Raw genomic sequence first — 26,511 nt, 5'->3', positions numbered from 1 at the left:
AACATGGATTTCCAGGTTCAGCTAGTGTTGAGGACAGAAGCATACTGTGATACTCAGCTAAATGGTGCCTACAACCAGTATGGGTTCAAAAATAAGTAGGCAATAACATTGGAAGTAGGAAATATTAACAGTAAATTGAAAAAAAATTCCAAGAATCACATAATCATTAAGGTTGGAAAAGACCTCCAAGATCATCAAGCCCAACTTTTGATGGAATACCACCATGCCCATTAAACCATATCACAAAGTGCCACATCTGCTAAGGTTTTTGTTATAAATTGTTTACATTTCAGTCAGGAATAAAGTTGCTTTTTTTTCCATAAAATCACATTTTAGATGTTTACTAACAGGTATAAAAACCATACTTTGTTGTTTGAACAAAACACTGATACTCTCTCCCAGCTAAGGAGTTTTTTATTTTGTTAGTATCATGGCTAAAATAACACTATATGTGTTCTTCAGCAATCTGAACAAGAAAATAATCTTTTCCTCCATAATTAAGGGAAACTAATTAAAATCTGGCACATTATTACAGGCTAAGTGGAGGTCTAGATCTTTTTTGACCATCACATGATCCAGATGTCAGCAAGATAGCCTGAATAATTTAATGACCCATGTCACTTTAAGAAAAGGCTTAAAGTAATAAAATTTATCATCTTGGTCAGATTAAAGCACTTTGTCAATGGGGCTGAGAGCAATTCAGCTCACCTACAATACCCACGAGTTGATCCACCCAGCAGTTGCTCTCCTATCTACTACACAGACCCTGATGGCCACTAAGCTGTCAGGGTTCTGACATATCTGTGAACTTGTACTGAACTGCCTTCCATAATTCTGCTCTAACTTACACCAGTTGGAGAGACAGAAAATCATTAGCTATACTTGTTACTCATTTAAGAGTCTAAAGGCAGTATTTCGTAAGAAAGAGGGAAGGGGGAAAGGTGCTTAAGTCCTTTTTCAAGTTTTATACTTTTATAGTTTGCCTGAAACAGACACCTCCTTGGGTACCAATGCTTCAAAGTAATTTACTGCGTAAGCTATTGCTACAAAGGCACTTAGAATTCACTAGCAAAGCTACATGGGAAGAACTGTTAGAGCCAAGTTCCAATGGAAGAAAACATTACATTAGCAAGGACATGAACTTAAAGATAAAAACCTGTCAGAAAAACAGTAATTTCTGAGAAACTTTAAAGCTTTGTCTGTTATCAGCCAGTTATCTTAAGCTTTTAAGCTTCTTCTTTGTTGCAAAATTTTACCTTGAAAACAAATTAAAACATGTAGCATTACAAACACGCTGATTATTCACTGAATGAAGAAACAGAACACATTGGGAAAGCAAATGACCACAAGCATTAAATGTCAGCCAAAGTCAGTAAGTTACAACAGTTCCTTTTCTTTGTACGTAAAAGCAAGAGTCAAGCAGTTAAACTAACACAGCCTTAATAATACCATTTACAATGGGTTACAGTATGAACCCTTCCAAATCCCTCTCAGAAAGAAATGCAGTACTTAAGCTCCATATCAACTTTAGGTTATGCCACAGTTCAATGAATAAAAAAAGTGCAACATTTAATTCTCTATATCAGGGTGGAGAAATAAAGGTTTAAGAGCAAGGAATGTCAGTGACTGTGTTACAAGTCATAAGTAATGTGACATCCCCTTGCATAAACACATCAAAATTAAGTCTGATCTCTCCTCAGTACTAAAACAGTGGTCCTTAAATTTGTAGCAAAAAGTTAGGACTTAGGATGAATGTTTCAAATCATGAAAATCCAGAGCTAAAGATACTGCTGAATCTTTTTAGGATGACAAGTTTCCCACACAGGTAGAGCCAGTGATAACCACAAGTATCATGAAGGTAAAAATCTGAAAACGTTGCATAACAACTTACTGTGTAAGTGATAGCTGCCAACATTCCAATCACAGTCAAGGAACTAATGGAAAATGAAAGTGCAGTCAAGCCATCTGCAAAAAAAAAAAAAAAAAAGAACCTGTTGAAAATACAGTAGATGTATAAGAACATTTCTTCCTAAATTAGTTTCCAGAAGAGATTTCATCATAAGAAAGATGAAAAAGATTAAAACATAGTTACCAGTTATAACTCAAATGAAAAACTCACCTAAAAGAGCTTTTTGACCACAGCAGATCTTTATCCCAAATTGCAGGACTCAGGACAGACTCTTGTCATTTTCACAAGCTCACAGAAGGTACATTGACTCTAATGGTTGAAAAGGCACTAAAGAACTTGCTCCCATAACTGTCTAATACTTCTTCAAGACTTATTTCTGGCCTCCCCAGAGTGCTGTGGTAACTTGTATGACTTTCATGTGCATTCTGGATGGTTCATCTTAGTTTTGTTTGCTATCACCTGATTTCTCCTACTAATAGCATTATCCAGAATCAGACAAGCTTCCTTTAAGCAACCAAAAAAATCCTCAGCTTCACTCAATGTATATACAGACCAAAAAACTGGAAAAAGTTCAGGGGACTATAGAATTACTGTAGCCTCATAACTCTAGTAATTTAAAGAGATAGTAAAAGAGTGACCAAATAAAAAAGCATTTAACTCTCTAAAACCTTCCGCATAATTCTTCAAAACAGGTCTGTCCCTAACCTCACCACGCAAGACATCACAAGTGGCTTTGGTTACTTAACATTGAAACTTATAAGAAATTACAGAAATTAATCTTCAGCATACAATTTCATGTTTGTGTTCAGTCATAACCAGAGTTCACCGTTTTCCCCCATGTCCTCCCTTCTAGTTAGTTCAAGAATTTACAGTAACTTTTATTTCTACTCACAAGATACACCAGCCTGTTTCCATTCATTAGCTCGTTTCCATTCTTACTCACTGAACATAGCACTAAGTTGCAAACTGAGAAATCATAACCTTCCCCTATGAGAAGCTGCACCACTCTTCTGACCAACCCTACAGGCCTCCTTCCAAAACCATCAAAAACTAATAGAATAGCACAACCAAATCCAACTTCACTGCTCAAATCTCTCCTTTACTATTTTTGCTAGATAATATCGAACAACTTTACCAGAGCTAAAAGCAATATACTCCTGTGTTTCAAATACTACAGCTATGTATAAAACATTTTAAAAAAAGAAAAGAAAAACTCCAAAACCCCACAAATATAAACCTAGCACTATTTTTCCTTTAGTAGCTGTGAAAATTTGAGTTGTTTTTGAAGTTTAGGGGAGAAAAATGTCCACATGAGTGGCCCCTATTTGTAACATATCACACTGTATTTGATGATCCTCCTGTACAAGTATTTGAAACCAACATTTAATACCCACTTTAGAAGTCTGAACTGTGCTCAATGCAACATTAAGAAACTAACTGGCTGAAAAATTGATAATTGCCTACCAGAAGTGTATTTTGCCTCAGTGGATGAGTTTGCATTCCTTTCATAGCCCCACAACCAACTACCAAGTGATGATTGGATATTTGTTCTATGTCTCAAGATCTTTGTATTTCTTGGGCCACTACAGACAGACAAAGGAAAAGGGCAAATTTATATAAAAACAGGACAACAGGTACAAGTAAAGACAATGGGCAAGCATTTTGGCCTTACTTCTCCAGCACCTGGAACACAAAAGAACCTTTTGCAGAGTTGCTGTCCATGGAATAGCTCTATGAAAATAGAAGGGAGTCTTGAGAGACAGCAATCTGAAGATAAGGCAGCAGCATGCCCTGCCAGCATGGAAGTCCCATGGCATCCTAGGCTGTATCAACAGCAGCATGTCCATCTATTAAAGAAGGGACCATACATATAGTGCAACCAGTTCTGAGGCCCCTGCTACAGGTTAAGACTGATAAATCTGAGCAAGCTAAGGGAAGAACTACATCGCTTGGAAGCTGGAGCACATGCTGTGCAGAGCAGCTGAGGGAGTCAGGCTTGTTTGGCCTGGAACACAGACAGGTTTGGAGACACCCAATACAGACTGTCTGCTTAGCAAACAGGTAGAGCCCAGGTTCTTCAGTAGCGCCTAGTTGTCAAGTGTGAGACAACTGGGTGACAGCAAGTATATCCACAACATGTAAGAGGAGAGATTTTTCCACAATGAGCTTTCCAACCTTGGGGGGTTTTGAAGAGCTAGGTGATGAACCCCTGAGCAACCAAGTCTGATCTTACAGCTTCCTTCTTGGTGTAGATTTGAATAGATGACCTGAGGTCTCTTCAATCTGAATTATCCTATGAAATTACAAGTCATAAGAGAATGCCAATAAAAAAAAAATCACACTTTCAGATCCCAATCCAGCATCTCAATCAGTTTACTTTCCTAGAAATAAGCATAGGCTATACTGTATTTCATAGGAAAGACAGAGCCAAATACTTTGTTACAGTCATATCAAGGTCACCTGGAAAAATTAGCTTACATCTCAGCTCAACCATTATCACAACCTGTATAAACAGTTTAAGTAGCATTTTTTCCTGAGCTGTTATAATCTTTGCAAAGTAAGAGAAACACCAACAAGCGGATAGCCAAAACATTCAATAAGCTATGGATTTGTCCTCCCCATCTCCTACACTTACAAGCACAGATTACAGCACAGAGCATATTATGATTAAAGACCCTGCAAGGATGTCAAAGCAAACAAGAAGGGCCTTGAGTATTTAAGTGGCAAGAGGAAGAAGGGGCAAAATAGGGGATTGTTGATGAGGGGGTCAGGGGACCTGATAAGACAGGACTTTTCCATGACAAGTCTGAGCTATTGAATGCCTTCTTTGCCTTAGGCTTTTACTAGCAAGACCAGACTTCAGGAAATCCAGGCCAGGGAGCTCAAGTGAGAAAAGTTGGAAGGAATATGTACTCTTGGTGGAAGAGGATCAGGTTAGAGAATACTTAAGCAAACTGTACATATAAAGTTGATGGGCCCTGAAGGGATTAGCCAGCTCTGTTAATGTTCAGTATATGTCATTGCAGGGAACTTTTATTCAGTACTTTATTCCTAGAATAATGTAGAATATGACTTGATGAAGGCTTGTACGATTATATCCTAAAATATTCACACAGAAGCCAATACTCTGATGCACATCAAGAATGAAACACAAAGTAATGGAGTACTTATGCATTGGGATGAATGTTTGTTAGACAACTTTTAGTTACCCTTTTTTGAATACATTTGAAAAGTGACATCAAGTCTGTCTTAGCTCACCTATAAAACACTTCCTTCACACCCTTACCCTTAAAACATATCCTGGCTAAGCACATGAACTAGATCACCTAAGTGTTGAATACTATTCCACAGAGTTTGGCCTTCTCAACAGCTCTTTACAGCCCTAGTGTAAAGTATAACAAATGCAAGCAACAATTTTAGAAGACGTCAGTACTGTAAGAGCAAAGGGAAGAAGTAACACCCACAGGACTTTCCAGTCTAAATAGACAGAACCACTCATCTCACTTTTACAGTGAACAGCAGTACTGCATTTCATCAGGTAAATGATTGAACACCATCACAACATGATACACACCCACCATACCCTGAAAGTCAGTGAACTCCCAGCATCCAAGCAGCACTTAAGAGCTAAGTGAAGACTATGGAAGAAAGTATCCTCCTCTCCCCACCACAGACACCATCCTGTGTCTCCCCACCAGACACAGTGATGTGTCTGTATCAGCAGACACAACACTGGAGTCCTTGCTGTCAAATGGGGACTTGTACGTAAAGTACAGAGAGGAGATGATGGCAGTGTCTGCTTTCACAATAGTCCTAATTTTTGTTTTTCTCTGAACAGGAAGAAGTCTTATTGTAAGGACTTACAGTAGGTGAGCAGCCAGAGAAAAATTAGAAAACTGCCACCAAGGAAGTTAATTATCTTGTTCAGTCAATGAATGAGTGGCAGAGATTAATAGAGTAGCAACTCGTGCAAAGCTCAGAACAGATCTCAAACTTACGACTGCTTCCAAATTCTTCAAACAGGAGCTTCACTTTTTCCCACTCTGTGGAATTCTTCTTGTTGGGAATATCCAAAGGAACAAAAGCACTGTAATACAGAAAAAATATCTTTGTTACCCTAATTAGTGAAAAATAAGAAGAATTCTACTTCCAAGTTAAGAAAGTAGAAGAAATGGCATTCATTCCTGAAGAAATGGCAGAGTTTCATTTTGTTCCCATTCTCCTCAAATGCTGCATTTAGATCAGCAGAGTACATGTATGTGTACATGTCAGGTCTGAGGTCAATGAACAAGTGATTTTCTATTTATCCATCCTAAAAGAGGTAAGGACTCCACACTCAAGTATAATTAAAAGACACATTCATACGATTTACTATTCTGATTTGATTAATATACAGAGGAGCAAACAAACTTTAAGCATCAACTGAGACAAATTCTCATATACATACACACTCCTGAAAGCCAAAATAAAATAATTAATGATTTCTCAAATAAGCATTGAAATATAAAGGGACATGTTTATCTTCCATTATTACAACTAAACACATCTTCTCCATTCCATTCTTTGTTCTGTAGTTGGCCCAGGGAACTGAGCTCCAGAGAAGTTCATTAAAATTTTTTGTTCTTCCAATAAGCACACTAGCAAAGAATGCTCAGAGAACAAGCTCAGGTAAAACAGTCCCCTAGCTGAAAGCTTCCTGTTATCAGGCTCTCCATCTAAAGTCAACTAATAAGAATAACTCTTCAGCACCTGTACAGACAAAACAGCTGAGTTTGTAATAGCTGGAAAAACAGTGCCTCCATACCAAAAAACCACTGAAACCGTAGCTTTGAGACATGAAATAGAAGTCTACAAGTCACAGGGAAGACAGATTTGAAGGGAAATGCTTTAGGCAAACAATGAAAGAACTCAAACTTAAGTCCACAAAGAATGTTCACAAGTATAATTTGGACTTGTATGACAAATTGATATAGTTAGTACCACATAACTGGACTCTTGCTTGAAGTCCCAAACAGATACAAATATTCCAGGGGCAGTCTCAAAGTACAAAGTATCTTCTTTTGTTTCCAAGGTTAAGGCTAAACCAACTGTGTGCACATATAATCATCACATCAAAACCAAACTGATACTCTGCCAAAAAAAAGTTGACATTTTAAAAGTCAAGATTTGAATTTCTAAAGATAACGTCTTGACTGTGCAAGAGGCAGATTGAGGGCTAGCATATGCTTAAGCTGACACATGCTTGTTGACTTAGGATTTATGCTTCTAGTAGTAATTCTTTCTGTACAACAGCATCCAGACAAAATGAAGACACAGGTATTAAAACCAAGTTAGGCAACATTTCTACGTATGATAAAAAGAAATAACTGCAGGTTTATTTGCTAAAAATGGTTAAAGGAGACTGAGAACATACCTCAAGTCCTTTTTATTTTAGCATGACTATGGATTTGCTATTTGTGGACCACATGCAGGGAACAAACAAGATGGAAGAACATTTTAGGATATTTAAAACTTGCTTGTCTTTTTTTTTTCCCTGAGAACAATAGGATTTTTTTTTTTCAGAGACTACCTACAACCAGCATGTCAAAGCATATTAATCAGAGCAGAGGCTACTGAATATATTATACTCTTCAATTAGTACCCAGATAAACCTTGACTGAAGGAGATGGACATCTGATTCTGCTCCTGCTCAACTTCCATGCACCAAAGGCCCCAGAAAGGAACAGAGGAGTTATAAATTTAGGTAATGCAAGCAACCAAAACAGCTCAGCTGTGATGTCTGATACTTGGAGTTCTGGACACAAATCAAATTATTAACTGTGGTAATCTTAAGAAAAGAAGCAAATTGCTATGCTGTTCAAAACACATCCTGGGTAAATTATGATTAAAATCTAGATCAATATCTAGGCTGCAGAACAAAGAAAGTAAATGCAAGACAAGCAGTTTAAAACTATTCACTCTTGCCAGGGCTAATACACAAGTGTAGATGGATAAAGTTTGATCCTTAAATCAAGAGTGTCATTAACTGTCATCCTTAGAAAATTATTTATCAACACACCAAATTTAGATTCATTTCCTTAAGTGAGTTCTGCTGTGATATAATTTGCATAACTATTTATAGGATAATTAGATATATTCATAGCTTTTTAAGAGCTAATGGTTTGAGGAAATTTAAGGTAACCAGTTTAATTCCAAACACTGACAGCCAGAGAAGCATGCATTTTGGAACCAAATGTTCATTAGCCTCAAAACCAGCCTTTTTTTCATACTAGACTGCTTCAGGGTTCCTTATTGTAGATTGCTGTATGTCAAGCCCCTTGACAAGCACGTGACATTTAGAAAGAGTAGAGGGAAAGTGCCTAACTTATGGGAAGGGAAAGGTGTGATAAGTAAAAACTAGTTCTGAGCATCCTGGTATAAATTTGCCCTATACTTTGCCTTTCATGGTACTCTGCATCAAGTTATTTGTGTGCAGAGGATTTAAATATTTCAGACATGCACATTTTTGCCAGACAACTGTTTTGTAACAGACAAGTAAAGTAAGAGGTACAAATACTACTCCTGATAACAATTTGGACAATAACATCCTGCTCACTGAGCTGTGTTATCAAGTCAGAAAAACCTCCAAGACTATGTGGCACAAAACAGATTTTTTTCCCAAAATAGTCACAATGATCTCTAGTGGAGGAAGGGCAATGTCCCAGTAAGAAAAAGACACTCAAACTTTGAGCTTAATATAGCTTTTATAAGTCATGTGAAGACAGCTGACCAGGAAAGAGGCAAAAAACTTGCTTATGTAGACCTTTAAAACTATTTAATGATAAACTATTTATTGACTTTTTAAATCATACAGATTACATCCTAAACCAATCAGGATGGAGGCTGTCTGACTGTGAGACACTAGTGATATAAGCAAAGGAAGAAAGACTATTTGCTAGGCACTTACCAGGAAATATTTCTACCCCTCCTCAGTCTCAACCTGTGTGCAGGAGCACTCTAGTCCATTAAGCCTAGACATCTAGAATAAAACCCAGTGCATAAAATTCCAGTCTATTTTAACATTACTCTGATCCTAACCACCAGTGAGAGAATCCTCCACTACTGCAAGACTAGACTTCACTACCACATTCAGTCAAACCACTCAGATAGAAGCTTCAGCTCCAACATGTTTATCTCTTTCTGGTCACACTGGACTTCTGTGGCCACTCCCTGCCCTTGCTATGAAAACAGCTGACTAAAGTAACTTCTTCAGAAAAAGCATACACAAACACTGAGACATATGCTACTTAATTTATATAAAACTATACTGGAAATAGAATTCACATTTTTTGTCAGCACAGTCACCTTAGCTGCCTCTAAAGCTGAGCCTTTTCCCCTTGAAGGGAGTCTCACAGTTTCACTTAAAAGGGCAATACACTTACTGGGAGAGAGGAATGAACATGTTTACACGTACTGAGGATTCAGCTGACACCTACTAGAGACACTATCAAGATTTCTAAACTGGATGTGTTATACAATACATGTATCTATACCTATGATGTGAGCTAACTGACAGAAACAGCTTTTGCCAGAAATTTTAGTAATATTTCTACACAATGATTTAGGTAATAAACTCCTACAGTGTCCTATAAGAGCAAATACCTTACTTTCACTTAAAAGGACAAGGCACTTGATAGAAGCATACCTTTAACTTTTATCAAAACTGAAACAACATTCCAGTAAGATGGTATACAACTGGAAGCATTAATTTCACTCTAGTTTCTACTTCACGCTCCAGTACTTTGATATGGATCATTTTAGCAAACATTTTGCAATTTTTACCAACTTTATTGCTGCAGTCAAAGTGCTAAAAAGTTTATGAAACAGATGACATCAGAAAGTTTCAGTACTGGTGTGCATGCCATGCTTAATGATGATCTGAAATCAATTTTCTGCTACTACTTTGAGTTTCAGAACAACAGCACTTGCTGCAAACAGGTTACTCACTTCAGTAACACTTGCCTTTTAAACAAATGCCAGCAAAAGCTTTATCAGACAAGGCACATTTAAGTCAAATATAACCTCACACTACACTTACATTCTTCAGACAACATTTCTATTTAGGAAAGTATAAGCGTATAACATCTAATCTTTTCCCTAAGAAGCTGTTTTGCAATGTTCATTTCAGAAAAAGGACTTGAGAAAAGCAAAAAAGTATCTGATTAACATAGATAAGGACAAAGTTTTTACTCCCTGTTGTACACTGAAGTATTAATGTAGTTGTGTCAAAGCCACCACATCCTTGATACCAATTCACACTGCATGTTCAGTCAGCTTGGAAGCACAAGCATCCCCACAATTAAGAAAACCATTTTATCTTCCAGTTAAACTCTTACTTTTCAGGTACATAATTCTCAGGATACTTAAACCCTATTAGTGATTAAGCTGATGTTGATTATACAGATTGAGTGTATCATAATTTACCTCTTAGAAGCACAGAACTCTGATAAACAAATCTTGCATAGAACAGTGCTCAATACAAATACTTACCCAATTAACAGGAGAACTGCACAAATTGTGATGAATCCCAGAGTGTATTTGAGTGCGGTTTTAACCTGCTGAATATTAAAGAGAAAGTTAATACATTGACATAAAATGAATAAAAAGGTATTTGTGCAAACTATCGAGAACTATACTTCGCATAACAGGTATTCTACAAAAAAACCTCCATAAAGAGCATGACTAGTTACATATATAAGTTATAAGCATGCATTCCTGAAGCATCTCATAGCTTGAGAACTGTCAACAATGACATAGAATTCTGCTTCCACCATAAGCTATTCACTTGAGCAGCTGTGGCTGGAAGCCTGGATATATTCAGTGCTAATACCCTCAAAATACTTACTACTAATACTTTATACCATGGCTATTATTAAAAGTCTTCTTATGTTAAGGTTACAACTAAACAGAAGGGAAAACAATAATGATTAATTGATTAGAAGCTTCTTTAGAGTGTTTTCATTTGAATCGTAGCACCTCACTGGCATGCAGTTACTGTATTCCCTGGGAGGTCTCAAGCCAGTGCATTAGAAAAGTAAACATGTTAGCTTCAGGTAAATTACTACTGCCTACTTCAAGAAAAAAGCAAACACTACAGTAGAAAGACATGAAATTTAAGCACCTATTTCAGAATCAGATCCATCTTCCTATTCTCTGCTTTAAAAGCTGTCACTATATATGGCTTTTATTCCATGGAGTCTCACATAAGAAGTTTTAACTTCCTGTGTATGACATCTTCCTCAAAAGATTTTTTTAGACAGTTTAAAGACTTCATGAAAATACAGACATTAATTACTTATCTCACTGAAATTTCATTTCATGTAAGACCACTGTGCTTAGACTAGACAATGTCAGACTATGTCTTACTAAGAGCTGCTCGAGGATTTTTATGAAACTATAGTAATAGACTCATACATTACAATGTTAATACCATTTCTAAGTTAAAAAAAATCATTCTTGCTTTCGTGTTTTGGCTAGATTCATTTGCCATTTCATTGCTTGGTGCATTTGCTAGAGTAAACTTACTGAGCATGTGTTACCATCATCTTCTTCCTTCTCCTCATAATAGAAATAGACAAAGGGAATCCACAGAAAGACACAGAACAGAATTATCGAGTACAGAGCTAGGAGGAAGAATTAAATAAGAAACAGTTACATTGGCACTTCATTTACTACACAGCAATTCAAAGGAAAGCGCAAAACATTAATTTCCTCTCATTCTAGTTCTTAATTTCAGGCATTGAAAATTTAGTAAGATTCACCAGCCAGCATACAAACTATTACTGTTTTGTGAACTGCAAAGGACTTTAAAGTGAAACCTTTCAGGCTACAGATTTCAGCTCCATCTTCAATTTGGCAATAACAAATGACTAAAAGTAATCAACTGTATGCAAGTGATACACAATACTAGTAAACTGCCTTAAAGCATAGTGAATAAAAGCAAGCTAAGCCACCCAATAACAGGTTGTTCAAAAAATGTATATCAAATGAAATTAACTTAAAGCCATTTTGATCACTGGACTCAGTATCAGATTGTCCTATTAAAATAAGTATATCATGGATGAAAGACCTGGTTGTTACTGACCTCAATTAACAAAACAAAACAAGCTGTAGCAATGTAGCATCATCACTTCATGGTCCCTTTCTAGAAGAAGGACTAATTGGAGATTGCAAAAAATATACAACTGCATAGCCACTAAACCAAGACAGTCCTACTCTCCTGCCACTTTGATGCACAGGTGATCATAAGAAAGTAAAAAGTTTAACATGTCTTTACAAATACTGTAAAGTTTTGAAGACATTAAGACAGCTGGCCAAAATCAATTGGAGTGACTAGCCAATGGTATGATGAACATGCTTTAGAACATGATTATTTAGGAAAAATCTTTTAATACTCCATATTATACTATGAACATTGCAGAAGTCCATTAGGAAACTAAGAACTGTGAAGCAGTATGTTATAGTATTTGCAAACTGCAAAAAAAGTATCCTGGAATAGTTTACTAAGTCTTCAAAATGTCAGAAGTGCTACACAACCAAAACTGCTTGTGCTGGAACAAAATTGCACCTTTGAGGAATAAATAAAACCACTCAGGACCACCTAAGTCCTGTAATCTTTGTCTATTTTTCATGTTTGCCCTATTTTGCATGACTAATTAACACCTTCCCATATACACATATATATGTAATTAACACCTTTCCATGAATACAATCATTCCCAGCTTAAGTTTGTGACCTCTTATCTTGGCTAGTGCACTCCTCACATTGCCCACGTGCCCCAAAGAAATCTACCTTAGTATTTTTTCCTGAAGTTTGTATAGAAGCCAAATAAAATATCAACACATAGAATCTAAATATGAATCACTAATTATATCTAAATAGAACTCATTCTTTGGAAAAATATTTCCAAGTGTTAAAGGCATCTACTGTTTAGCGTATTGAGTTAGTATGGCAACGCAAGAAGAGAAACAAGTTCTCAGTTCATGAACTCTCTCATTTGCCAAGAGCAAATTCAGTGCTATAAAACACCTTGAAACCTCAAACTCGAAAAAGAAGCCTTCCTAGACATTCTACAACAGTAGTCATACTACTTCAATATTGTGAATATGTGTGACTTTCAATTTATGTTCTAGCACATTGCTCCCAGAAAAATTACCCTGATTAGGAAAGTGTTTCTGTAGATCAACTGCACGGTATTTGTCAAGCACAGCTACAGATCTCTCATAGTACTTAAGAATGGCTTCTCCTAGAACTAGACCATGAAAACATGAAGGCATATTTGACTTGCACTTAGTTCCTAGAAGCCCACATTCTTGTGTCGATGACTCAGTGTCAATGACTTATCAAATATCTGCAATAAGCAGACAAAACTCCATGTAAAAATCATCCAAGTAATACCACTTACCCTTTTGGATAAATTCTTACTCAAAAAACTTTAACCTAGGAATCACAATACTTTTGCTGACTTAAAAAGGAAATGGAAAATCTAAAGTTCAGCATAGACCTCAAAGCACACATGAAGAGATGCCATGAAATCTAGCACACAGTCCTTGCCACACCATAGCTGGGAGTCGTCTAACACATGTAGGTCAGGATCTTGGTCTATCTCACGAGACTATTAGAATCTACTAATAATATCCTTTCACTATACACAAAATTTCATCAAAGGACACTGAAGGACATAAAGGTGACTCCAACAGGTAGTATTTACTCACTAGAGGAAAAACTACACAACACCTCCAGGTTACTGTCAATTGTTTCAACCGCATTCTTTGTGATACAAAGCAAACTGTGTTGGACAGTTTTCATTTATAAAGCTTTCTGAAAAGAGTTTTCCTTCTAAACAAACTGACAAGCTTATTTAGAGCATTTGCCAACCACTGATCATTGTTCAATCACTAAAGTACTGTGAGGCATGTTCTATTACATTTGGGTTTAGAAATAGTAACACACTAAGCCACTATGGCTTCAAAGCAATTATTAGACTGGTTTCCTAAGAAAAGCTTTTAGGCTGCTGAAATCCCACTTCAAGATACAGTTATTTCAAGCTTCACTCTGAGAGGTACCTCATTTACCATTCTACCAATACAAACTCATTCTATTTTTGTATTAGTCTAACCAAGAAACCAGGTGGGTATGAGAAACAGCACACTTTTCATGGGGGCTAACAACTATGCAAAAAAACAAAAAAGCTTTTCTATATTTAGTTGCAGCTTTATCAGTAAGAAGCAATGCAAGTAGCAAAATAATGATTAATATACTAACATATCAGTTAAATTCCAGTCTCCACATTCTTGCTACAATTACAAGTGACTTGGATTGAAGTGCACCAATTATTAATACCATAAATTGTCAATACACCTACACAAGTCAAGTCGGATCTATATAGTTATCTCTCCATTTTCAGGAGACACAAGAAAATACAGGAATTCATGTTCTTAAGTACAAAAGGGTACTTCACTTCTGCTCATCCTGTCTGTTGAAAAAAAAAAAAGCCACAATCAAATACTTTCTTAGGAAGATAGCAAAAAAAAAAAAAGTGGAATAGTATTACAATGGAAGTGTTGCTTAATTTTCACTCAGCAGTTATGTCACTATGCTGGGCAACAGCAGCAGGGCACTAGATGATGTAGGAGAGGCATTGTGTTTTTATATATGATTTTTGGAGACTTCTGAAAAACAAGTTACTGTTATTGTTCACTTCAACACAGCTCTAGTTATAAAACCAGTTATGAAAAAGTGTATCTACTCAAATTAAGATGACAAGAGAAAAAAATTTTAAAACCATGTTTAAATCTCTACCACCATCTGGAGGATATGCTATGAAATAAGACATTTTCCTACAGTATTTCAAGTAGACCTGTACAGAAAGGCCAAAAACAAAAGCAGTTTTCCCAATGTAAGTTTAAATCTTTTTCAAAAAATTAGTTCAAGATTTACCAAAACATTCAGCTAGCCCAAAACACCTTACAGAAATTCATCAGTCTCACAAATCTATAGCAAACAGTGCACAGAAGAGCTTGAAGATTATTCCACCTTATGAGTTGTGAAATATTTGGTCTGTTAAATAAGACTTTGTCAAACTACAAAGAAATCAAATACAAATCATTTCCACTATTATAAAGTGAAGATTGTGTTAAAAGTTCCTTTTTGAAAATGGAAGTCTTCTTACTACTTTTGGCTTTATTCATTTTTATGCTGAGTGAAGCCTATTCTAGTTTTTCACTATCACTGGCATGCAATAATTAATCTGTAATTTAACAAAGTCCACTATTTAAAATCATTTCCTGACCTAAAAAATATTTTCAAAAGAACCACAATAATCTGAAAGAAAAAACTTCAAGTCTTTGGAAATGTGACCAAAAGCAGGCAACCACCTCTGAGTTTGCACCATTAACTGAAACAAACATTTCACTCAAACTGTGCTGAGCACATTTCCATACCCACTACATATATCCAGTAGTAGTAAAACTTCTCATAAGTTTCATAGGACCACTAAAAACTGATATAACACTACACAGAGGTTTGGTGAACAGTTATTTTATTTCAGTCACTTTTTAAAATATCAGTTCTATTCAGGATTACCACTTTTGAATCAACTCCTTTATGCTCCTCCACAGTAACTCTTACTTGGAACAGGGTAGTTGCTGAATCCGAACACTTAAAAGTGCTGCACTCATGGTTGCATGAACTTTATACATGGTAGACACGTTTTACACTGCTGCATATGTTAGGTGCTATAAAAGTTACAGCAAAACCATGTGTTTCCCTTAAGGGACCACAAATACACACACAGGAAACGTGTGAACCACAGATTATACAACAGAAAGCATTAGCCTTTTCATGAACTGGCTTCAGTATATTTGCATTACTAGGGGGCACTTGAAGAAAAAAAAATATTCTCTTGAGAGCACTAAGACTCATGTTTAACCAAAAAGGAATAACCCAATATGACCTCTAAAAACTTCATTGCTTCACTTAAAGGTCCTATTACTTGGGGAAAAAAAAAAAAAGCTAAAATACTTACTGTAATAGCCATAAAGTACAGTGTCTTCAATTTGCCTTGAAACATTAGCATCAGCCCAGACCTAGCAAAAAAAGGATAGAAGCATTTATTATCAAATGTAATAAAAGAAGACTACATAAGAAGCAACCACTCAAGGACACAAATAGAGGGAGAGTGTTAAAAATGCTACTTCTAAAGAATTCCATGCTAGAGTGCTACCAACAGTGAAAACCACTGGGTAAACAGGAATAAGCAGCGAACAGTTTCACAAAATGAAGGTTTTAGACCCAAAGGAACATTAAGCAGTTTTGGCAGCTCCCACATATGTTCTGCTAATTCCCACAGTATCTTTATAAGAGTTTCTGAACACAATCATAGAATGGTTTTGGTTGAAAGGGACCTTCAAAGATCACCTAGCCCATCCATCCTGCCACAGGTAAGAACAGCAGGTTACTCAAAGCCCCATTCAACCTGACCTTGGAATGCTTCTGGTGATGGGCATCCACAACTCCTCTAGGAACCAGATGGTTCCAGAGAACCATTAATATCACAATAAATTTATTCTTTATAGCTAAATCTACACTCTCCTTTTAAAGCTGTTACATTTTCTTCTGTGTCTACAGGCCCTGGTCAAAATTGTTTCTACATCTTTCTTATAAGCTGTCTCTGTATTGAAAGGCTGCAACATCTCCACAGTACCTTCTCTTCTCCATGCAGAACAACCCCTACTCTTTCAGACTGTCTTCACAGGAGAGGCGTTTCAGATCTGATTGTTTTTGTGGCCTTCTTTTAACAGCTTTCTTGTGCCATGGGCCACACAGTTGGACAAAGTACACAATGTACACAATATTTCCATCACAGAATAACTTTGTTTAAAATTTGCACATACAGATGCAACAATATTTAGACATAAAAATAAGAAAACTTTTTATTATGCTCAGTTATATATAATTCATTAACTTCTATTTTTATTAGTTAATACATCAGTTTAAGCTGTCATCTATTTCAGAAGTACAAGACTTCATTTTTTTGTTTGATCAAAACTTGAATTATATTAATATTCAACTTAGCAATACCTAATTTTACAAATCAAATTCTTATATCCCTTATTTGAACAAAAGCAAAAGTAACTGCACTACTCAGTCCTGGGGAATGGTCCAGAGAATAGAAGCAATGAAAGTGAAACTACAACACTTAACTATGTTGGAAACTGCAATCAGCCAGATGGCTGAAATCAAGTTCTTGTGCCCACTCCCTCTCCTCCAAGAGAGGAACTACTGGTTTAAGGAAGCTAAATATTTTACTACATAATCGTTGGCAGACAAACTCAGACACTGAATACAACAGTCCAATGCTGCCAGTGCAGCTTAAACATATTTCAGAATTGTTTTAGTTTTGTGGGATCCAATCTATATGTGGTCAAGAGCAAAAAAAGCTGTTAACCACAAGCAGAATTCTTTAAAAGCTAGAGAACACAGCAACATAAATGAATTGGTGAAAAAAAAAAAAATATCCAGTACTGTCAAAGCCCTTTTTCATTTCTGTATGCAGGCTTTCTTTCTTCAAACAGGTAAGATCAATCCCTTTTAGTTGTAAAGACACACACACTAACAGGGAGATATGAAAATGCAAATGAGCACACTACTTAAACATTGCTCCCATAAGACATAAAGACACTTTGGCATTTGGTTCATCAGTTCTCTCAGAATTGCATAAAGTAATCTGGAATATGGGCTTGATGACATATCATGAACACATTTTCTACCATCTCAGAAAATCAGCACCAGTTTCCTTTTTCTTACTATATTAAGACTTCCAGTAGGTCAGTTTACATTAAGATTTTAAAATTCACTGTATGAACTAAATTAGATTACCATCCAGCTGGAATTTGATCAGAACAATACACATCCATTTTGACATCTCATCAGCAAAAAAAAAATATGAAAAATATTTTAGCAAAAGGGGCAGAAGCAACACCTGAAGTATCTATCAGGTACACAATAAGCTCAGTCTGTGAAGACTGCCAGGCTAACACCCAACAGAATTTTGAAAAATAAATTTCTAGGCATTTGGATTAAAATATACCACAAAAGAATTTAATTACAATAAGTAAGGAACAGATACAGAACATTTAAATTGCATAATGTTAAGTATTAAGAAAATGCTTATTTTAATCAAGCCTAAGGGAAAACCAAGATTGAACAGGACTGTGCATTGATTCCAAGTAGCTACTTGAGAAAAAGGTCTCTTCTATGAGCAATGGAAACATTTAAAACACACAAAACCCAAGAACAAGCAAGAAAAGCAGCAGCGAGACCCAAAGTTTAAGAGGCACAGCCACTGTACAGAAGAGGTAGCTAGTAATGGAAATACAACATGGCTTAGCTGCCCAAGAATTGCTTCTCCTTCAGCTACAGAAAAGCACTTTTAACACAATACAGATGTAGAACTTTAAACATTGCAATCACTTTTCATTTTGTTTTTCAAATTAAGTTGTATACAAGACCAGCGTAGTATACTAGGAAACATACACTACACCATATCAAAATAGTGAGCTGCTACATTACACTAAACAAACTCAAACTGCAAATGTGTGCATTTCACCACTACTTACATCTGCCTCAGAATACAAACTTTGCATTACACTGCACAAGAAGAATATGTAATGCAAGCCAATTCAATGGTATATCATAATTATTATGTCAGCTTTCAGTCAGCTGCCAAAGTCCCACATTTAAACTAAAAAGCAAAATGCTTAATTCTAACTGGCAAATTATCCATATGCACACACCATCAGCAACTCAAAGGCAGTAACCAGTTCATCTGAGCTGTTTCAAAGGCTAGTGACAGCAGCACTGCCTCGTCAAAAGCAAGCACTGCTTGTGTCAGAGTGCCAGAGTGTCAGAGCTCTGACAGTCTTAGCATCCCTGGTGACATACTAGCTGCTAGGTATAGGAATTTACTCAACTAGCACATCAGGACTCAGCTGGGAACTCATTTAGATAGCATCCTAGATCTAGTCTTTCTTTTCCATTCATTACAACCCAAGTTTATAGTATATACAGTGAATGGCTTAGAAGCACAATCGATTAGGGAGGTGAAAATTCATACTGCCTTCAACAAACAGTTTAAAGTGTCAAAATGGGACCACAAATTCTCTTAGAACCTGCAGAAATCAGGCATTCTGCACTGTTGTGCTGTACTTCATTTTGTTCCATGCAGTTTAGCAAACACATATCACCTTTAAAATACCTGTACCAATGCATTGTACAGAGAGACAAGGGAAACCAAAAATTGAAATGATACGTGCAATGAGCATGATGACCCATATTAAGCTATTATGCTTAAGTATTTTGTAACTTAGGTCACGTTAAAAAAATGTGTAAAAAGTACATATGCTAGTAAAATGTTGCTATGTAAGTAAAGATATAAAAAGAAGCTTAAGACACTTAAAGTTTACCTAAATGCTAAATCCAAAGCAAAGCTCCCTTAGAAGATTAATTTTATAATGACATTCATGGAAAATTAGTTACAAAGAACACTTGCTCCTGCATTAATCATTGAGCAGAGTCTTTTTTCTCCCAGCAACTCTGTCCAGTTAGTGACTCATGTTAACATATTTTAACAGAACAGTACTATTCAAACTATACAGATAACTTCCCCACATAAAACCATTGCAAGTTAATCTGACTTTCCACCATTTTTGGTGAGGAACAGCCATGAATTTCATTCCTTTGTCCTCATTAAATTTGACATTTTTACTGTCACTGCTGTAAGACTTTCATGAGTACCCAAGGAACCTAGCTCTCATTCTCTGCAAATGTCCCTTAAGAGAGCTTAAAGTTATGCAACATTACAGGTCTCAGTATTTGTGATGTTTCATCAAATGTAGATGAAAGACTCTTCTGATTAGCCTCTCCCAAAGCTTAGGCAACAAAAGACAGATGCAGTAGGAAAGACTGGAGTCATTAGAATTAGTCATAGCATTGTTAGATATGAAGAAATTTTGTATCCATATCTCAGATCTTCCAGCCTGTCCAAAATGGGACAGTGGCAGGATTTTGACTACCAGACAGAAAGCAGCATCCAGAAACATGCACATCTCAGCCCCATCTGCCTAGCAACAATTTTTGGCCGAGTATTATTGTTTCATAAGTAGTAATTCTTACTCAGGAAGGAGGCATAGTCTCAATCAATAATAACTTCTCTGTTAGCACCTTTCTAAAAATAAAAACCCTGGACATTTCTAGTGGTTTTGTGTTTTGAGCATCTACATAATGAGTTGCTCCCCTCTCAGCCTCCTAAGATGCAAAAAACCTTAAACAGTCTGCAAAAAGTACCTCCCATTAAGCAGATGCTACTATTTGAATCATTAAGAGGACAACTGGCTTTTAACAGCTCATGCAGACACCCAAGGCTTGTGACATATTCAGTCTTAGCCAGACTGAAAGAAACGCCGCTGGCTTTTAACTTCATATAGTAGCAAGAATTCATACATTTCAAAAAGAAAAGGAAAGGTTTCATCACCTCCTCTGCCTTCTGCTAGAACAGTAGGGAAAAAAGACAGTACAATGATGTGAGCATCTTTGTTTCAAACAGTCTTCCTGCTGCAAGACCGCATCAGCTACGCTTTAAATATTTATGAGACTTGTAGGTCAAACTCAAGAGAACTTGGGTTCCAGCAGCAATATTACGTTTTTAAGCTATGGCAAGGTTTTCTGTTCCTATGTGTTTGTTGTAAATCCAACAAGTTTTCAGATCAAACAGATAAGATGCAACTGGATGCATTTGAAGTCCTTTGAAACAAACTAAAGCACTGACAGCGCTCACAGTCAAAACTTTTGAGCTGAAGTGGTGCTGTTGAACATTATCAGGATTTCACTTACAAGGTAATACTCAAGTTATTAGCATTAAACCAAAATCCCCCTTTCCTACTTAACAGTACTAGGAATCAAAGTAATCCCACCCTCCAGAAAAGGTGTTACAGTAAATTCTACTGTGTAACTGTACTGTGCAATACTTGCCAATACCAACCCTGCTCAATTCACTGAGCATAAAAACTTTAAGACAATATTTGATAAGTATTAAAATATTGTGAGATACACCATTATGTGCTAAATGCTACAAGCCACTTTTACCATAATTATTTGTAGTAATTGAAAGATGTATAAACAGTCTCTTAACAGTCCTGTTGAAATGAACAAAACCTCAAGTTAACAAAGGCTGACCAAGATATAGCATACAGCCCTTGTCAAAGAAGGCACTTCAGAATACATGATGGAAAAAGGCTACACAACACTTCAAAGTGAATTCCCCCAGAAAGCAGCATAATATTCACAACCCTCAGAAAAAGATCCTCTGCTTGGGTATTACAGTTCAGTCAATCTTTGTAGCCAGGACATACCACCTTCCCTTGTCACAGAACACACACACAATTCACAATGAGAACTTTGAACCATCAAAGCCTTCAATTTAACCTCTGCTGTTAGTGTAACACGTCCCTAGGTTTGTTACAAGCTTATTCATCTTGTAAACCCTCAGCTACATCTACAAGTTGACAGTAGGGTCAAGATACATTAAAAATGAACTGAAAGTTCACATACAGTACCTCTTTCAAGTTGAGCACCCTTGTTTCTCATCACTTTTAACACTGATACCAGGAATTACAGCCAGGAGGTAGAAAAAAAAATTTTACTTAGAATCTGGGTAAGTGCCACTACTCTTCTGGCATCAGCTCTGAAATTATCCACTTGGAGTTTTTTGATGAACTACAAATTTATCTACAGAGAATATAATCCACATCTGCTACCTGCATCTCCCTCAAAAATTCACTGAGAAGATTAAAGACTTAACTCACTCTGCCTATCCAAAGCAATGAAGGTTTCTTGCCAGAGTCATAGTCCTTCAGACCCCAGCATCATTTATAGGATCTTGGAAGTGTTGGGTTTGAAAGAATGGTCCAGTAATCTTCAGGAAATATTCTAAACACAGTTCTGTCTATCCTACTTGCAAAGCAATGGCAGGAAAGAAGGACATGTTACTGAGGACAGTTTAAAAGCTTTAACAACTCATGAAGACCACAGAATCATAGAAAATACTAAATTGGAAGGGACCATCAGGATCCATCAGGATCACCACTCACAGTCCTGTGCAGGACACCATGTGCCTTATTTTAAGATGTTGTCAGCCTCCTACCTCAACATTATCTATGAACTGAAATTACTGAATCAATAAAGCTGTGTTTGCCTATAGGTGCTGACTGATTTCAGATTCACTCAATTTAGAAGGCCACATTAATATTTCTATACCATAATTTCAACACCTTGTTTGGATCAAACACATTAATGTCAGTAGATCTCATGTTATTTCTGCAAAGCTAGAAATTCAATTCAGCTGAGACTTAGAAGACACAGAAGAATGCTTCTTTAAGGAAATACAGAGCAACTGTATTCCAACAAGCCATGAGAAGCATCTACAAACATTAGGAACTAAGCAGGACAAAGAAGCCTCAAAAGCATAGGCAAAAAGTTACTTGACAAAAAAAAGTCTTTACCACAAGCATGAACATTTGCTCTCAGTACAATTTTTAAATAGAATCTACCCACCTCCCCATATCACAGCATTTGTCCATTAACAAGGAAATCTAGCCCATGAAAAACAGTATTACAAGTCGTTTTCCTCCTAATAATTATATTTCCTTAACTAAAAATTTGTAGTTTGATGACCACCTTTGATGACCTGTTCGCACAGGCTTGTTTCTAATCAGGCAAAGTATACATCAGCAAAAAGGTGTCCTTTTCAGCAGTGAATTCTGCTTAGTCCCCACCAGCTGTGCATTTTTCAGCTGGACCTCATTGCATCATGGTTATTTCTCTAAATACTCAGGCTCTATGTATTTAAGACTACTATTTCCATTGAATTGCTAGAACTCTGACATATGAAAGATCTCTTCCATCTTCTACAATGACTTTAATTCCAAACAAGCAAGGTCTGAAAACACAAACTTTTCAGAATAACATTGAGCAACACCTTAATTTATTAACCCTGAGCAATAAAGATGACAAAAACCACATCACAGCTCAATTCTAAAGGCTTCTCATAACTTGCATTCACATAAGCACCAACCAAAAAGCACTGTATTAGCTGCAAGCTAGTTTTGAAGCATTACACAGATCTGGCAAGACCTATATCCTCCTTTGGAAGTAGGGCTGGAGGGGAATACAATCTGGTGTGCAGGCATTTACCCTTCTCCCACTCTATCACTGTTTCAGGATCATAACTTTTACAAGAGATCCAGTTAGCCTCCAAACCCAAGTAAGTTGTTACTCAAGTTAGCTACATGCTCCAGTTCAACCTCTTGTTACTCACAATGTCCTCACAAAGATACAGAGTCAATACCTTCAAGAATTCTTCTTGAAAATTCAAGTAATATTTGAAGCATTGGGATGATCTCTTACAGAAATACTTCGAGCAGATGACAGCAAATACTCATCTTATTGGGAACTCATTTTGCATAGCAACCCTCTACAGTTAATAAATGCAGGAGTTCAGCTAAAGCTTTATCAGCCAAAAAGAGATACTACTGCATTCCCCTCTGCCAAGGGTTTCTGCAGCTTTCAAAATGCTTGTTAATTCAGGCTTTACATTGCAGGTAGATTGCCACAGTAAATCTTTAAATGTTCCAGTACTAATTTTTTTTTGGTGACAAAATAAAAACAATTAAAATAATCCTAAGTTACAAAGGGGCAATCCAGTCTATTTTTGAACAAAAGTGCAACAAATTTTTCTACAATGCCCCATCATGATGAACTAAAAAGCAACAGTTAGCAATTTGTTTATATCTTCAGGACAGTACATTCACTCTTATGCACAACAAAAGGAACAAGCATTTGGAAAAGAGTAGAACATCTGAGAAAGCATAGAAGCCAAAATTGAAATCCAGTTCAAATACCAGATATGAGTGTTTTATGTGCAGTACTAGTATCCAGCTTTGAGAAAAGTCATGTCACTAAAACAGGTATTAGCACTGGTTTCAGACACTTTCACAACCCAGGGACATCCTTTTGCAACACAAGTGCTTTTTTTGAAGAGGCAATTAACATTTTTTAAAATCCATACCTTAAATGTACCATTTTGGTTTTTCATGTATGAGACCAAAAATATGTCCACTGGCAGGAGTGCTGATGTGATAAGAGCAACGGCCAAGGCAAAAATTGCTGTTATGGTAGAAATCACTTCACTTTCCCGCCGACTCTGATACTTCCGCACATAAATCCAGCAGAAAATTAAAATGGCCTGAAATACACAGGGAAAAATAATTATGAGTTGTATATTGCAGTGTCAGCAAGTAGGTACTGATGTTAGACCCTGTACGGATGACTGGTACAGCATACCTTTCACCTGAACACACAGCACCAGGATTATACTAATCACGCACAAAAGTCACTCAAGAGCTGCTCGAGCAACAACACCAGCACTCACACACGGAACACGCGGAAACACAAAGAGCGCGGCTCGCCGGGCAAAAGGACAAGGCAGCCCCCGCTCCCAGCTCCGGGTTCTGCCCTGCGGCACCACCGCCGAGGCACCTGCGGGAGCCGCACGGCAGCACTCGCGGCCGGGGCAGGCGCAGGGACACGGGCGAGGAGACCGGCCGGGATGCCCAGCACTGGAACAGCGAGCGGCCGAGGAAGGAGTAGCAGCCGGCCGAGGGAAGGGGAGGGGATGTGTGAGGGGGCCGCCGCAGGGCGGGAGAGCCGCCTCTCACCAGCAGCGCCAGGCCGAAGAGGCACCAGCCCGTCAGCAGGTCAGACGCCGCCGCCGCCATCTTCGCTTCCGTCAGCGGGAGCGCGGCCGCCCCGCCGAGGCGGCGCTTAAAGCGGGGCGGGCTCGCGTCACCGCGGCAACCGCGCCACGCCGCGTGCCGTCACGCGCCAGCCGCAGCCCCAGCGGCCGGCGGCTCCCGGCCCGCCCGCGCTTCCAGCGCCGCGGGCGCTGCCGCCGCCTGCGCTGCTGACGGCAGAGCGGCACTTCCCCGGCGGCAGAAGTGACGGGCCCCGTCCCGTGGCAGAGCGCAGCCGTCGGGGGGCAGGAAGGGGGGAATCGGGGTGATGAAGAGCTGTCCTCACCTCTTGCTCCCGAGAAGGGTTTGCTTGTCCTTCCCTCCTGGGGCCGGGAGGCTGAGACAGGGCAGCGCTCGGTCCGAGCGGACTCTTGCCTGAGGGACAGCGGGAGGGGAGGAAGGGGGTTTGAGGAAAGGCAAAAGGTGTGCTAAGAGGTATCAAGCATTTTCAATCCTTTTGGTTTTGCTTCTTGCTGTAAAAGTATCTAAACCATCTCCCTGCGTGGCCTGCAGCGCCCGGAGGCGCCGGGCAGTGCCGGCGGGTCGGGGCCGCTCCCGCAGGGCTGTACGGGAGGGTGTGCGGGAGTCCCGCACCTCGGTGCTCCTGGCCCGGGCTCGACTTAACCGCGATAGTGCCAAACTTCGGGCAGGATCGCGGTCTGGTGGGAAGCCTCGCTTCGGGACGCCGTGCCCGGTGTGATGGGCAGCCGTGGGCCGGGAGGGGTGCGGGGTTAGGAGGTGCCTTGCCGAGCTCCTGTTCCCGAGACTGTGGATTTGGTGGCACGGGGAGTGGGAGACCCTCATCTGCAAGGTGCTGCCGCGTGTCTTAGCCTCTACTTTGCTCTAAGTGCTGCATACATGCAATCATGGAATCATCACGTCGGGAAAGACCTTTTAAAGTCGTCGAGTCCGACCGTCCGCCCAGCACTTGCTGTAACCCCTAAACCACGAAACCGCATTGCCCAGCACCAGATCCGGACACCTCTTGTTGCACCGCCAGGGATGGGGACTCCACCACCTCCCCGGGCAACCTATTCCAATGCCTGACCACCTTAACAGTGAAATTTTCCCCCATATCTAATCTGAATCTCCCCCGTCTCAGTTTAAGGCTGTAAGTTTGGGTACAAAGTGGTCTGTGTGCCTGCAGGAGTGCCCAGGGATAGCCGCGGGCCCGGTCCGGAGCGTGGGCTGCAGTGCCGGCTGTCTGCTGGTTGCGCAGGCAGCTCAGGGATGGAAATGTTCAAGTGCCTTGCTCGTTCCTCAGCCTTGGAACAAGGGACTCAGAGACCTAAGCAGGCTGGGGTGGCCACATTTGTGTCCTGAAACAACAGATACGTTTTCTATATTTCCATTTGCTGTAAGAACAAGCGTACTCGTGCCAAGTAAGAGGAGGTTGAAATTCCGACTCTTGTTTGTAGCCGTGTGAGAAGAGACTGATTTGGGCAGGGAGAGCTCAGCCTGGGAGGAATGAACTTCCAGGTGCTGTGAGGCCAGTGGGGGTGATGGGAGCTCCTGGTTCATGAACCAAGTGTAAGGTCAGGTAAATGGAAGGACTTTTGTGGGCTCATAGCCTTGAGAGATCTGTTGATAAAGGGCTGTGAGAGCCTTACCCAGACTGGTTTTTGCCCCTGCTAAGACTTAATTTGTATGGGGGACCATTTATATGGGACAATAGTGTATGGCGGTGCTTCTGAGATGTATCCAAGGCTTCTGAAA

The 26,511-nt window shown here is 38.6% G+C and overlaps 1 protein-coding gene across 2 annotated transcripts in view; it reads right to left on the bottom strand.

The window, feature by feature from the left end:
- Positions 1 to 24,798, bottom strand: part of LMBRD1 (LMBR1 domain containing 1) — a 65,391-nt gene extending 40,593 nt beyond the window's left edge. Inside the window, exons 1-7 of one of the 2 annotated variants that reach the window (XM_053974303.1) lie at positions 24,721 to 24,798; positions 24,072 to 24,248; positions 15,975 to 16,035; positions 11,474 to 11,571; positions 10,439 to 10,506; positions 5,908 to 5,996; positions 1,892 to 1,965 (exon numbers count right to left, since the gene is read on the bottom strand). In XM_053974303.1, the coding sequence (XP_053830278.1) occupies positions 1,892 to 1,965; positions 5,908 to 5,996; positions 10,439 to 10,506; positions 11,474 to 11,571; positions 15,975 to 16,035; positions 24,072 to 24,248; positions 24,721 to 24,780 (627 nt within the window). In that variant the 5' untranslated portion in view covers positions 24,781 to 24,798. The remainder of the gene's footprint in view (positions 1 to 1,891; positions 1,966 to 5,907; positions 5,997 to 10,438; positions 10,507 to 11,473; positions 11,572 to 15,974; positions 16,036 to 24,071; positions 24,249 to 24,720) is intronic. The other variant, XM_053974304.1, reaches the window with a different exon arrangement.
- Positions 24,799 to 26,511: the final 1,713 nt, after the last annotated feature.

Source organism: Vidua macroura, chromosome 3 (assembly GCF_024509145.1).
Source record: "Vidua macroura isolate BioBank_ID:100142 chromosome 3, ASM2450914v1, whole genome shotgun sequence".
NCBI lineage: Eukaryota > Metazoa > Chordata > Aves > Passeriformes > Viduidae > Vidua > Vidua macroura.
This window is presented reverse-complemented; position numbering and strand designations above follow the sequence as displayed.